At 41.7% G+C, this 14,816-nt stretch overlaps 1 protein-coding gene across 1 annotated transcript in view; it reads right to left on the bottom strand.

Annotated features, from left to right (window-relative positions):
- PLCB1 (phospholipase C beta 1) overlaps positions 1-14,816 on the bottom strand; it is a 398,236-nt gene that overhangs the window by 142,653 nt on the left and 240,767 nt on the right. The window contains exons 5-7 of the mRNA XM_086631124.1: positions 9,180-9,259; positions 5,042-5,095; positions 4,605-4,680 (exon numbers count right to left, since the gene is read on the bottom strand). Coding sequence (XP_086487250.1) covers positions 4,605-4,680; positions 5,042-5,095; positions 9,180-9,259 — 210 coding nt within the window. The remainder of the gene's footprint in view (positions 1-4,604; positions 4,681-5,041; positions 5,096-9,179; positions 9,260-14,816) is intronic.

Raw genomic sequence — 14,816 nt, forward strand, 5'->3', positions numbered from 1 at the left:
TCAAAGAACTGGGGAATGAACTGGGTCACTGAGTCATTATCAACCCTCTTGTTCTCTGACAGCAGCAGCAATGTCTCCTTTTCCTTCCTCAAGATACATGTTCAAGATATAGTGATTCTGGGCAAGACTCACGCAGTGTAGCTTTTCCATACATCTTTGTCCTAAACACTCAGAGCAGCATATTCAGCAATCAGATTTCTTTTACAGAAATTGATAAAAATGCTCCCTATAGAAGAGAGATCAGCATTTCTTTCTTACATTTTCTAAAACTTAGAACAAGTTACATTTAATCCTGCTTCTAGGGGATACCTTCATCATCCCTATTATATCTGTTGGCTTTTCTCTGAAAAAAACAGAATTACTGATTTTAACTGACGGGAATTACTGGACTGGATACGGAAAACAGTCCTTTGCGTGAAAGCTCAAGAGCTCTCCTCCCACTGGCACACGCTGCCTTCGAGCCCCAGAATTTCTGCAGAAGACAGCAAGGACTGCTTGTTTAGCAGGACTGGGTAGAAAGGAGAACCCCAAGGAACGTGCAAAACTTTTTTCAGCACAGAACAGTAACGAGGTGCCCACTCGCTTCTGCCTTAGCGTCAGTGCACAGACAAAGGAAAATGGCGCCGAAGCTTGAATTTTGTGGAGCGGAAACTTTATAAAGGAATAAGAGAAAAGGAAAACACAAAAAAACGTGGAACACATATTGAAAATCTGATTTTGAGTTTCCTCCACGCAAGCCAACTTTATCAAACGCTATGACATGTACTCTCCAGGAGCACAACAGGCCCACGTGACACCTCTCCGTGGCTCTAAAATAACACCTGAATCTGAGGAACTGGAGGAGGAAAATTGTACCTTGGACACAAAGCCGTTTGCTTTTAAACACCGTTGAACCTACTCGTGTCAGAAGCAAGCTGCTGATAGAGGAAAATGTTGCTTTTATTTATTCTGCCTGTTTTAACACCGTTGCCAAGGGAACCGGAAGCATCGATTCAAGCCTTTGTTAGACAAAAGGAAACTTTTCCGTATTTTTCCTGCTTTATGTTAAAATAAATAAGTAAATTAATGCCACAGGCATCGATTTAGCACACCTTTAATCTACAAAACCTGCAGAGGCCCAAGAGGGTTTTGTACCGTGACCGTCACTCAGCATTTCTGTCTGCAAGCGCAGACCGAACTGGACCCAGCTCACACTCCAACCAAGCTGGGCTGCTTCCCTGCTCCACTTGGGTATCCATCTCCAGGCTCCAACGGTCTAAGGTCACCAGCCCTTAGATTCTTGTGCCTTCCTTGTTTTGGCAGACTGTGAAAGCAGCTGCAGGGTGAACTGGCTCAAAACTTCCCTGGCCAAAACAACCCTGTGCACTCTACCGTGGGATCAGCTCGCTGAGCCAGGTAACTCGTGATGGCACAACGGCTAAATCCAGCGCAAAGGTGGACGGAGAAGTTTGTAATCTGAAGCTGGAGAATGGAAATAGCTCCTTTCAGGGACAACCATCGGTGACATAGAACTATGTGTGAAACCACACCTACTACACTCCAATAAATTTGAGGAGCGGGGCCTTTGGTTGAGAGCAGGACTGCTGATACTTGTGTTTTCTTAAAGGCCAGGATTCATAAAGCTTGTGAGTTTTCTTGTTATAGCCAGTACTCCACTCTCCTCTGCTCCCTGTACCTATAATCCCTATCCAGCAGGCTACTGCTCCTCAGCCAGCACTTCTCCTAAGGGCATTTTAGATGTTGATTCTGTAATTATCACAAAATTACAGTCTCCTATTGACCCAATGTATTTTTTTCCTTTACAGGGGAGTTGAAGGTACTCAACACTGAACAAAACATGGGTCTTATCTGATAACCTGAGATCCAGGCTTTTAATCGCTACTTGGCTCTAACTAAGAAAATATACCTCGGTTTCCCAACATATACCTACAACAAGAATAACCAACACAAGTCTTCAGGCATAAATACAGAATTTTTAAATAACTATTTATTTCCTACCAGTAACGTAATCAGTGGGCTACAAAACACAGAGACCTAGATGAGAGATGAAGGCCTTGCTGCAAGCATTTGCCACCCCAGGCACAACCTCAGACAACTATATTTGGATTCCAAAACCCTGCCTGCCCAAAAGGATTAAAATATGCTGCCCCATTCTTCATCCTGGCCTGACCCATCCACGTTGCAGTGGAACTGCCCACACACCTTATGTGTTCATCTCTTTTTTGAGACCAATGAACAAATCACAAACTTTCCATACCACATGAGAGCATTCCTCATTCCTGGCTTTGCTGAATTTTGGTATTCAATTTTATTCCGTGATTAAGACTCTCTACTGATTTCAAGCACTGTTGATTGATGATTTGTCTGGTAATCTGCCTGCTTTTATAACATCTGTATCCATTTGGTTATATATTCGGCAGCACGACAGCTAATTCAGATTATTTGCACAGACAGGAATCAATGTCTGGTTGTTTTATTTTGAGTTAACAGTCAAGCTCACTGGTGCTTCATTGGGAACCTCTACATGAACTAGAATATAAACCAATCTTCGTAGCCAAACAGGTGACTGAAATAAAGCTCTTCAAATTCTATTTAAGACACTTCTGACTAAAAATAAAACAAATAAACAAAAAGCAGCCAAGATTTAAAAAAAAAAAAAATCATAGGGGAATTAGAGGCCAAACAAAAACTCATTGGCATTTTTTAAAATTTCATATAAACTTTTATATAAACATTCCTCTGCTTTCAGAACTCCTGGATGACGAGCACTGCTGAAAATCAGATCACACAGGGCTTGGTCCTGCAAGACTCTACACATGCCAGATCTGACCCATAAATACATAAATAAATAAATAGATCCACTTATTGAAAATGTGCTTGACTTGAAGTGTCTAAGGGGCATCCCATTGCAGTCATGCTCAACTGCTCAGCCTCAGCACTGCAAAGAATCAATCCCTTATTAAGGTCCCTAAATACGAAATAAAGAGTTTATTTTCAACATTTCTGGGGAGCCTCCCTGGAGCTATTCTTCTGCAGACTGTCTCAGCCCTGAAGCTATGAATTACAAAGAGACTGATAAAAGCTGATTTGTCACCCTCTTACCCATAACTGTGAATTTCATTTTGTGTTTTAGGGTCATCCACACGTTGTGAGAGGCACAGCAAAATATCATATGAAACTCATGGCCAACGAACCCCACATCTTCCTAGAGCAATGAGAGGTATGGAAACTTGGGGAGAAAAATCTTTAGAGTGATCTTCATGAGGCATGAATACAAAAAAAACAAAAAGTCTAAGCTGTTAATGTCTATTAGAGACTTTCATGAATTCTCTGAACGATTTGGTGTGATTTTGCTGAGCAAGATGCCCTCATATTTATGTCTCGCACACTGCTGGAGTCCAGTGCTCTTCCAAGGCTTCACGGGAACACCATTTGTCCGGCAGTACAATGGGGTAGAAAAGCTGGAAGTTGAAGCTAAGAATTTTACTTGCCCAAATAAACAGGAACACAAAGGAAAAGAACTGTAGTTGAAGTACTTGATTTTCTTCTACTCCATTACCTCTAAGAGGTTGAGTTTCATGCTTCTTAAACACTTAACTTCTAAAATATTTTTTTAAAGATGATCAACAGCTTTTTTTGTTGCATGATGCGTGTTTCTCTTTTGTCCCAACCAAAGAAAGGCTCTACTTTATACTACAAATAATTTTCAAGATGGTATCTCAGCAACAAGTATCCTGCAATGTGTATGTAAAATCGGCACTACTTAAAGAAACAGCAGAAAAAGGTTGCAGTTTCTTCCAAGGACTCCAGTGATATTTAGATTTTTTTTTCAGAGATATGTAGCAAACAGAAGTAAGAAATTAACTGATTTAAAAAAGCAGTGCTTCACTTGTCTTGTGAAGCTTCTTGGAGGAGAATCTCCATCCGGGGGGAAAGACTAAGGACATCTTCACTTCAGTGTTAACTAGAATCACTTGCTTGAGCTCATTCCTCTTGAAAAAAGCCTTCTTGAGGGTAAGACACCATGCTGCAAATGCTCCAGGTTGGGGAGAGCTCCTGGATTAGCAGCATACAATGGCTGCACCCCCACAGCATTAACAGCTTTGACACTAAAGCATTTCTACATTTACCCCACGCACCTTTTAGATAAGCTACAGTGAATTTAAATCGTCACTTAACTCAAGCTGCATTTATTTATTTTTGTGAGAAGGAAACAGATTACACCGTCAGCTACACCTCAAGCTAACGCAGCTCTGAAATCATGCCTTGAAAATTGCGTAACGGTCACTGATTCTTAAAATATTCTCACAGGATTTCCCCAGGACAAGTCACACAACCCCCTGCCCTTTCCTTTAATCCACTCGGCACTTCTTCCAGGCGCCCCTGGTCCCTACACAATTTTGAATCAAAGGTATTCGGATTTGCAGATGGGCATCAGGAACTTCTGTGTGGGAAAGACAGACCCGCTGCTGAGGACCTACCCAGAAGCAAAGCCAGCCCAGCGTGATCAGCCTTGAGTAAACTGTGCTCAACTCAATACAGAGTAAATATAGTTGAATAAAAGCAACACTTTGTAAGGGCCAGGAACAAAGTCAGACACTTACCCTGGATGATGGAAGATTACAAGCTTCTAACGCGGTCTCTACTCGTTTTCTGTCAGCGGAGAACAAGCGGTATATGCTGCAAAATGAAGACAAAGCAGAGGGAACTGGCTTAGAGGCACACCTTGATGGCCTTTGGGGCTTCAAGACTGAGTATCAGGTCCCCGTCTATCACATCATTAGCTATTTATTTCCATTTGGCTGGCTGCTCAGTAACACAAGTGAGTTTAATGGTGTCCACAGTGAGTTTAACTCTACCTCACACGAGCCTCTATTAGAGTGGACAGTAATTTGAAAAAGTCATCACTGCTCTCTTCGTATTATCCCAGTGATACACAATTTGAATATATTTATCCTCACAACATGTCTCTGACATCTCAAACGCATATTCACACTAAAAAGGCAGAGACTATGTGGTAAGGAAGGGAAACAGAACTTACTTCTTCAGAGGAATGCGCCCTTCTGGAGTCACCTGCAGCTTAAGTTTCGTGTAGCTGTGGAGAGAAAAGCATCCTGTTTTATTTTCACAGTATTTTCAAGTACCTCTCCACCAACTTTATAGCTCAATGCTAGTGCTCTGATCATGTAGCAAGTTCCACTCATCTTTTGCCCAATATGAAAACATGTTGGGATATCATTAATACATAAACACCTTTTCCTTCAACAGTAATACACCTGTAGCATGAAATACTGTCTGTCTTGTGACAGGACATTGCAAATACAATTAATGCAGAAATTTACAGAATCATAGAATGGTTTGGGTTGGAAGGGACCTCAAAGATCATCTAGTTCCAACCCCCCTGCCATGGGCAGGGACACCCTCCACTACACCAGGTTGCCCAAAGCCTCATGCAACCTGGCCTCGAACACTTCCAGGGATGGGGCATCTACAACTTCTCTGGGCAACCTGTTCCAGTGCCTCACCACCCTCAGAGTGAAAAATTTCTTCTGTATATCTAATCTAAGGAATCCTTAGATTTCTTCCTTATATCTTATCATCCCTGCTATCTCCTTCTCACCCAGGCTGCCCGCCAGTCTGCCAGCAGACTGAATCGTGGCACACGGGCTACACAGCTCGACTGGAAAGGTGGCTGTAGTCCTCTTCCAGAGGCTGAAATTGTCTCTGGATGTTGCACGCCAACATCTTTGCTTCCCTAAGCCCTCCACATTACGCATTTGAGAAGGTTTCTCCATTTGACCCTAAATGTTGTCACTCCTCAGCTAAAAGGACGTCAAATCGCTCGCAACCGACATGTCTCTGCACCAGCAAGAGTGTCAGTATGCTCAGCAGCCCTGGGCAAGCCCAAGACATTTCCACGGTGCAAAGCAATATAAAAATTACATGCTGAAACAGCCTACAGGCAGGCAATTATCCAGCTTTTGAACCGAGAATTTAGAGCATCTCAATATCTCAGGACCTGTGACTTCTCTTCTTGCATGCTCATTAAGGCAGCAGGATGAGGATGTATCTTCCTTTACCCAAATATTTCAACACACTGATTCAAAGCCTACTGAAACAGGAGTCATTCAGTAGCTTTAATGAGAAGCAGTTGGGCCTACAGCTGCCATCTGATGATCCTCCCAGTATGCAGGGACTACTAGTTAATGGCATAACATCTACCAGCAGCAGCCCACAAAGAGCACTTTGAGTCCTTCATCTCTTCCACTTTAACATAATTAAAACTACAAATGAGTTTTGCAGTAATATGATCTGGTGAAGAATGTGGCAACACTGAAGTATTTCAGAGGATTATTTTATTAGTTTATTTTTTTAAACATTTTCACTTTACCCACCGGCCTACCAAAAGAAAAAGAAACAGAATGGTTCTAATAAACTTTCTTTTTCTTCCCAAAGGAACATGCCACTAGCAACCGCTTCAAAAACAACGTACGTGCTAATATCCCTAACTAGAATAGGAACATTTTCACAAATCCTTGTCTCCTCATATGCATCTTTTGGAAACTGGGATCTCTTTTGCTATTGTGTCACAAACAAAAATATTATCCCCTCCACTCCATCTCCCAGCACTGAGCTAGATTAAAAAGAAAAAATCACAGCAGTTAGTAAAAAAGGTTTCTTTTATTTTGCCTTCTACTTTTTGGAACTTTTGAGTGCATTCTGGTCACATGTATTATTTTCCTCTACAGTCAAGAAAACTAGAAATAAAAGAAATGGGGGTGTGGGGAGAGGATTCTGAACTTCAGTTAAAGCAAACTAAAAATGTGTGTCTGAGAAACAGTCAGCCCCACCAGCACCTGGTGTCTTTCTTCCTCCAAAACTCTTTGTTACATGGGGGACTATTTTTTCCCCTGAAGCTATTATCCATTCATCTAAGCAAACCAAGCATCTTATTCCTGTTAAAAAGCCTGTTAGGAGATACTCCCATCGGTAGCGGCCAAACAGACACACCTCAGGAGTGCTGTGCGGACTCCAAGGATGACAAACTTTGGACCTAACAGTGACTGAAGGTTTCCACAGTAGAGTCACCCTTTGCCCATTACTGCACTGATCAGTATGTCAGTGCTAACATACTCCAGCACTCATTTTTGCACCCCAACAGAAAAAATACACTGCCTGGTTACAAGAGGAATGAGAATTTTATAACCAAAAGAGTGTTTTTTATTAAACACCCCTCCTCCCAAATTAACTCTATTTTTCTTATCTGACCAAACCACAGGAGAGCTGCTCAAGCTCTTTATTATTGCACTTCCAACGCTGCAAGGGACTGAACGCCACAAAGAAAAAAAAAACCTTCCTAATTTTGCTCTAATGCAATTTGCTTTTCTATTTCAACAAACGGGTTCTGATAGGACTGCAACCAACCCTTTTCTTAGTACAGTAATTACAATGGGGAAATATTTTGAATCTTCAAAGTCAAAGATTTCTGGAGTGGCTCTGATTTGGCATCTGTGCAAAGGACCCTGGCAACCTTACAGTTCCCAAGTGATTTATTAATTAGTGGAAAAAGGAAAAAAGAAAAGGAATGCCATGCTTGCCTGCTACTGAATCTACGCAACGTGTCCAGTGACTTCATCTTTAATTAACACTGCTTGAACAAACACAGAAAAATGGCTCCAAATATGACTGGCTCTACTATACTGTGTGATAACGTGTTTTTCCTTTGAATTTGATATGAAAACGTTCATTAGGCACAGCCACCATCCTCTCCACTACAAACTTGTCAGCAAATTCCGCTGGCCCTCTAGGGATTTGAGTGGTAAGGGGCATGGAAATAGTAGTATCAAATCACTCCTGTAAGTCATCTACAACCTATGGAGCTGAAGGAAGTCATCTCTCTGCTCTTGCTCTCACACCTAGGTCTGCTCAGGTTAGCACAGCGCTTTCTCCACTGTCAACATGCAGAGTGAAAAGGAAATGTTAAATGTTTCCATTCGTTTGGGAGTTTGTTCACCTGATATACCATTGCTGCCCCAACATAGCATTATCAGACACAAAGCTGTAGTTCCTGCAAGGTCCAACCTTCAAAGGTTCTTCGAGAACTTCTGCTGACTTCAGCTGCACCACAACAAACGCTGTGAGACTGAAACACACGTACATCCCTCCCCTTCCCAGAAGCAGCATGTATGAAGATGTGCATGGGATTAAGGTTAAGCAGTTGGGAACCATCTAACTAAACATGGGTGCATCTAATGAAATTAGGCATGCACAACCTTAGAAAGTCCAGAAAACAGGTGGGTTAGCCTGCTTCTTGGATGGAGGCAAGTTTTAGGAACCTAAGCCTCAGCATTTAGCTGGACTAAGCCTCTGCCTGTGAGCAGAAATTAAAAGGAGTTTGGGGGAAACACAAAGATAAACATAATCAAGCCAACTTGTAGGCTGGGGAAGGTGTATCTTCTCTTGTAGAACCCCAAAAGGCCAGCAAATACCCCAGTTCATTACCATTGTTATCTGGCAGGCTTTGCCACGCTGTTCTCAACGCTTATCACTTATGCTAAAGTCCCTCAGCATGTGCACTTAGCATCCAGTTGAGAATTACCAAGCTCAGGTTTAGTTCTCTTTCCTTTCGGAGGTGTGTTCTGACACCTCACACGTTCTCACAAATAGCTTTTGTGTTTCATTGAAAGCAACTCATAATCTGTGTGCTATGCAAAGTAATGAGTACGAAGAGATTTACAGCTTCCCTCTGAATCACAGGAAAACCAGAGACATTAGACTGAGAAAACGGACTTCTTGCATTTCCCCTATTTTATCAATAACAAAAAAGGGAAAATAAAGCAGAACAGAAGCAAGTCAGTCCAGAATATTCTTTCATTTTAAATGAAGAGCTCCAGCTACAGCCAAAGCTCCTACTTTTGTATACAAGGGGAAGATGGCATTTAATTCTGTTTTTTTTGCTACGACTTAGTAGATTGCAAGGAGAACCCGAACAAGATTTTTGTTGAAATGACGTTTAGACAACAGGCTTTTTAAAACCATGAGAAAGGACAGCCTGTGTTTACAAAAGTGACAACTCATCAAAGCAGAAACAATAGATGACAATATGACTAACAAGAAAAGAGGAAAATGACGCAGAGAAAAGAGCAACGCCCACAGCATTAAATACGACGGCCACTCACGCTTTTTCCAGAAACGCATCCCTTGACATGTTCTGTGCCAACAGATTCGTTGCCAAACTGAACACTTCATCTGACCATTCCTATAGAGAGAAAATTTGATTCAATGAGGCTTTGTTTAGATATTTACTGACAAAATGCAAAATATTTTCGAAAATTATATCGTTAGTAAAAAGTGCCTAATTAAAGTCTGAACTTGACTCTTCCAATTACAGCTTCCTTCCTCATCTGTGAGACCTGATTTTCTTATGCTGCAAAAAATGAAGACTGTTACGAATATTTTTTAGAAAAGATATCTTATTGCAGTGTATTAGGAAAAAAAAATATAAAATCGTATGGACAAATGTCTGATGCAAAGCACATTCAAGCTTGTGGGAGATGCAAAATAAATGCCCCAGAAAAAGACATTTTCTTGTGTGTTGGACACTGTTCTGGTTGGCACACTAAGGATTAAAAAAGGAGCCTCTTAACGGCCGTTCTTGAAAAATGAAGCTGAAATGGGCTTAAAGCCCTCTGAAGACAGACAGACCTGACAGGGTTGGGGATACAGACCATACCATAATAAGCCTCTTGCTCCAATGTCTCCTCTTGTAAGACTTCGTTGTGAGAGCATCTGCACCACTGTCTCCACATCTTATCTTTTATGGTGTATACCGAATTAAGAGCTGTAACTACTGACTCTATCTAGGATTTTATCAGCCAACTTAAGAAACATGCTTGAAAAAAACCGAACTAATAGAAATATATCTGAATAAATTTAAATTATTCTGACATATTGGGAAGAAGATTCAACTCCAAACAGAAAAGTTCCTCTTCCCCCTGCCGTACATCCTTACACTGTGGTCCTATCCCTCACTAAATTATTTTTCCCTCTTGCCACCTGGACGTAGGGAAGAAATGTCCTCCTGCTGCTGACGGGACACCTCCCACCCTGCCTGCAGGCACTGCTTTTTCCATGGCTCTCCCTCACTTTTCTCCCCTTTATTTTCCTGACTTATTTTTTCTCACTTCTATGCATGTTGCTGAAGTCCTTCCCTTAGGTCCCCGGCCTTTCCCGGCTTCCCAGCAAGGCTGATCCATGATTACAATCTTAAGTTTAGACTCTCACTGCTCATCCTGTTGCTCTCCTCCTTTGCAGGTCTCTCCTGCAGCTTTTCATCGACAACTCCAGTGCCTCTTTCTTTCCTAACTTGGTGCTTGTTTACAACTTTTAATTGCAATCCTTTTTAATCACGACTGTGGTTTTGCATTGGCTTTGTTTCACTCTTTAAAAGAAAGGAATGAAAATAAACAATGCCTCTGAAAACAATGGGATTTTTTTTTAACTTGTAGTTTTCTGAGTTTTCTTTGAAACTAAAATTGAGTTTCCTTTCATATCAGTCCAGATCCAAAACTTCCATCGCTGTGCACCCTCTTGGATGCATACTCTTTGGGAGGTATTCCCTCTCCTCTTCCTTGGTGTTTTGTGGGTTTTTTTTGGTATTTTTCCTCAATAAAAGCTGATTTCATTCTGACAAAAATTGATACTGATGAAAAGTATCATTGACTTCCAATGAAACAAATATTGTTATGTCACTTTGGAGCTTACAAGCTTGTTTTACCTAAAAAGCCTTCAGTTTCCATGTGACTAGGTGATCAATCTATGAGGTTCAGAAGGTGTAATTTTTTTCTGTCTTTTTAATGTGCTAAGATTTGTTCCCTAAGGTTATCAGATCTTGTTCCTGCAACTGGTCTCACACAGTTGCTCCCAACTAGGAAGAGCTAAGGCTACCTATAAGCCTACTGTTATATGAGCCTTTGATACCCCTTCAGCTGCCAGATCCTTACGTCCACCACGTTTACAACCTCACTCCTAAGCAGCTGAGCCAACACACCTCCCCGTGACTGGTATTTCTGGCAGAGAAACCTTCCTCCCTCAGACACAGCCTTGTTGTTCTGGAGGCAAACCGCTGTTGCTGAGATATCCCTCCCCTCCACTTCTCGTGACCACTTCCTTTTTTTTTTTTTTCTTTACTTGTTTTTCCTTCTTACGTCTAATTTGAAAAAAAACAGGAGTGTGAGAAAGAATAAAAGAAGGAGTCAGGTTTGTTAGCAACACCACTGCTTTGCTGTGACTCTTGGAGCAGAAAGCGTATTAAGTGCAGTCTTTTTTTTTTTCCTTCTTGGCAACTCATTTTTCCAGGCTCAAAATAGGCTCATCTTGTAAACACTGCTTTGTTTAGGCACTAATAATAGCAGTCAGAACTTCTCCCTGTGACACTAACGGCTGCAAAGATTAATGGCAACATAAAATATTATTTAGAAATTGCAAACAGGTTGGCTTTTAACAGATCTTGATAGACTTTGTTTAGATCTCACTGATTCTGCTGGGCTTAAAACTGAAGTGTTTTGTAGAAAACAGAAGCGGGGCACTTCAGGAGTATCCCAAACCACAGCGCTTCCTTCTCTTTGTCCAAGTGCTTGTTGACAGGAATGTAAGGGGAACTAAGCTATTATGCGCCTGTCACAAGCATTATTTATATAAACAGCCTTGTCACGTTCCTTTGCTAGCCCTTCCCGGCTCTTCAAGCGACCACATCTCTCTTGCCAAATATTCTAAGGGCTACCTGCAGGCTGAGTCATTTCTAACAACGCAGGTGCCAAGTCAACAGGTCACTAGCCATACCTGCTCATTACCTCTCCCATTTTAGAGCCTTCATTCTGGCCACCACAGAGAAGATCTGTGAACCAAGACCAGAAAATATGCCAAGGATCACATCATCTTCCCAGTCGCTGGTCTGAACCCTCAGCAGGAGGGGAAACAACAGCCCTGAGCACAGACCCGAAGAAATAAAGGAGATGCTTTGGACAGATTTGATGGGCTCGCATCAAGCTGTGAGCCGAGAAGCGTCTCGCCGCTTTAGCTACCAAATGGCTCCGTTTCCTTGGTTTTGCTGCATGGTACGGAGTAAAGCCCATCCTCTAACTCCGTGCATGATGCACTCTGCAGCCATCTTTACCAGCAACAGCGATTCCAGAAGGCAGCGCTCGGTGAGAGCCCTCCGCAGGGTAGAAAGCTGTTCTGTGTAGAAAGAAAACAGCCTATTGCAAAAAGGTTACAACAGCCTCTGAATCACCGCGGTAGCTGCAGACTCCGGTACAGATGCAATACAAAAGGAAAATATAAATCTGGGTATTTTGAAATAGGACTGTACTAGTGCCAACAAACTGCAGACTGGAAGCCTCTGATCCCATGTGGTAGTGGAAGAACCCAGCCTTCCGACATTCAACTCCGAGCAAGTCACATCCATCAGATAAGAGCTCCCTGAACTCGATCTCCTCTTGGCTCCGTCCTGTTACACTAATTCATATTTAAAACATTCCTGTGAACATTACTAACCAATTATTCAGCTGTTCTGTGCTTTGGCAGGTAGCATATAAGCTGCAGTTCATTTGGAAATCTGTTGCTCAGTGAAGTCATTTCTCTCCTCTATCACATGCATCAGGATACATACCGTAAGACATCTATCTCAACAGAAGAGATGAGACTTTTTTCATAAGACAAGACAGCACACACTCATGAAAGCGCTTCCTTCAAATGAGAACTGACTACACGTGAAGGCAATGTTTCTCACGCATTTGTTTTCGGCGGGAGGTTAACAAAGCAAGCTGCTGAAATTCGACACTTTCGGCATTCTTATGAATTTTATTTTTAATAATACATCAAACGGACGTGAATTTATATGCTTTGTTTTACCATTTTATTATACTGATCAAGCTCTTAAATATGCCTAAGAAGCTGGAAAAATAAAGACGTATGCTGGAAAGCATAGTGTATCACAACTTGTGAATCATCTTTGACTCCATCGTTTTACTTACAGAGGAATTCCTCAGCTCCTAGTGATGGATCTGACCCAAAGCTCATCAAACTGAGAAGAAACAAAATTCCTTGGGCTCTGGATAGGGGTCTGTATGGCCAGGATGGACTAGTGTGGCAAGAACAGAATTGGCATGAGATGCACAAAAGAGAGCGAGGGGAAGGACATGAGAAAAATGGGATGTTCACTTTTGAAGTTACTGGATTTGGGAAGAGAATGGAATGCTGGACAGGAGACACAGAGGTTCATAGGTTGGACTTCTTCATCTTAGGAATGGAGACAGAGAAAAAGAGCATCTGCTTAGAATAGGGTTTGAGAAGAAACTTCTTTCTTTATCTTGGCTTCTGCAGTGCTACGTTTGTGGATGTTCAAAACTTCTATCCCAAGACAGGACAGGCTGAAAATAAGCACGCGCTGTATCACTGATACATCTCTTCATCATCAAGACGTGCCCAGCAATCTGCCTTTTAGACCATTATCTAATGAATCCCAGGCTGCATTCTTAGAACAAACCAGCTGCTCAGTGCCCTTCAGCTCATCATTAATACACTTCAACCATTAGTTACTTTCTCCTGTATGAAACACGTCCATCACCACGATGTCATCATTTCTAGCTCCATATCGAGTTCACTTAAAGCAAGCTGAATAGCCCAAGGCTCATATTTTCATAACTTTCTCACAGCTAGGCCAGTGGATGTGATGAACAGTCTGTAGCAGAACAGGAAGCCCTTTGCAAAGGAAGCAAATCCCATAATTGAATAATTTTAACTGCCTCACTAAGACCTTTACAGTTCACTTTGCCTTCCTCCTCTAAGGGAGGACTAATGGATACTTGTCACATCTTGAAAAATAAGGTATCACAAATGAAGCGTTAATCTGAAAAATAGTCATGCTCTGAAAAGGGAAAAAAGGTGGGGGAGTTTTTCATTGGCACTTGCTTTCCCTGGAATGTCAGCAAGAAGAAGGGTCAAAATTCGCACGTGTGATGCCGAAAACTTCTTGTATTTCCACGCCTTCTCAGAGTTTCTTGAAGAGATTATTTATGCCTGATGTGCTTATTTATAACTACTCTTTTCAGTCACTGCATGGGTCCTGGAGATGACAAGGACCAGATTCTGTGGTCTGGCTCATATAAAGTCAGAAAACACATTAAGAAAGGAAGAATTTTTAGATGCATTCAACAGCGATCAAACTCTGCTCTCATTGAAACAATCAGGATATTGAGCATGATTTCAGGGCAAGCACAGCTAATCTGCAATGCTGTGAAAATCCCATCCCCAGGCTACAGCACCTGATTGATAAAATGTGAATTTATTTGGTCTACCACATTTACAAATAACAAGGAAGACTTAGAGTCTTAGTCACTCAGTTCGTAGGAGTTACTCAGGATTTAGAGCAACCAAGCTTTTCTAAAACATGATTTTATCTACAGCATTTTTAAGATTCCATTACCAAACAGAAAATGGCCCTAAAATACCAATTTCTGCACTGTTCTAGCAAACAGATTACGGTTCACTGATTGCTGGCTAGACAGGAAAGAGAAAAAGAACATATGCTTCTGATTTAGGTGATTTTCCATCTTCCTCGTTCAGGGCTAACAATTTTTGCTGTTAAAGCTTTAGCGTACCTTTTCATTCGCCATCATATGCTTAGTTTTTTCCTGAAGAGTTGTTTCAATTGCTTTCACTTCTGCAGTGTTAAGATTTCTTAACCACACCTGTGGACTATAGCTCTGCATTTTCAAGTCTGAGGACAGCACTTCCCATTCAGCAGTCCGTGGACC

Source organism: Tauraco erythrolophus, chromosome 2 (genome assembly GCF_009769465.1).
Source record: "Tauraco erythrolophus isolate bTauEry1 chromosome 2, bTauEry1.pri, whole genome shotgun sequence".
In the NCBI taxonomy this organism is placed as follows: domain Eukaryota; kingdom Metazoa; phylum Chordata; class Aves; order Musophagiformes; family Musophagidae; genus Tauraco; species Tauraco erythrolophus.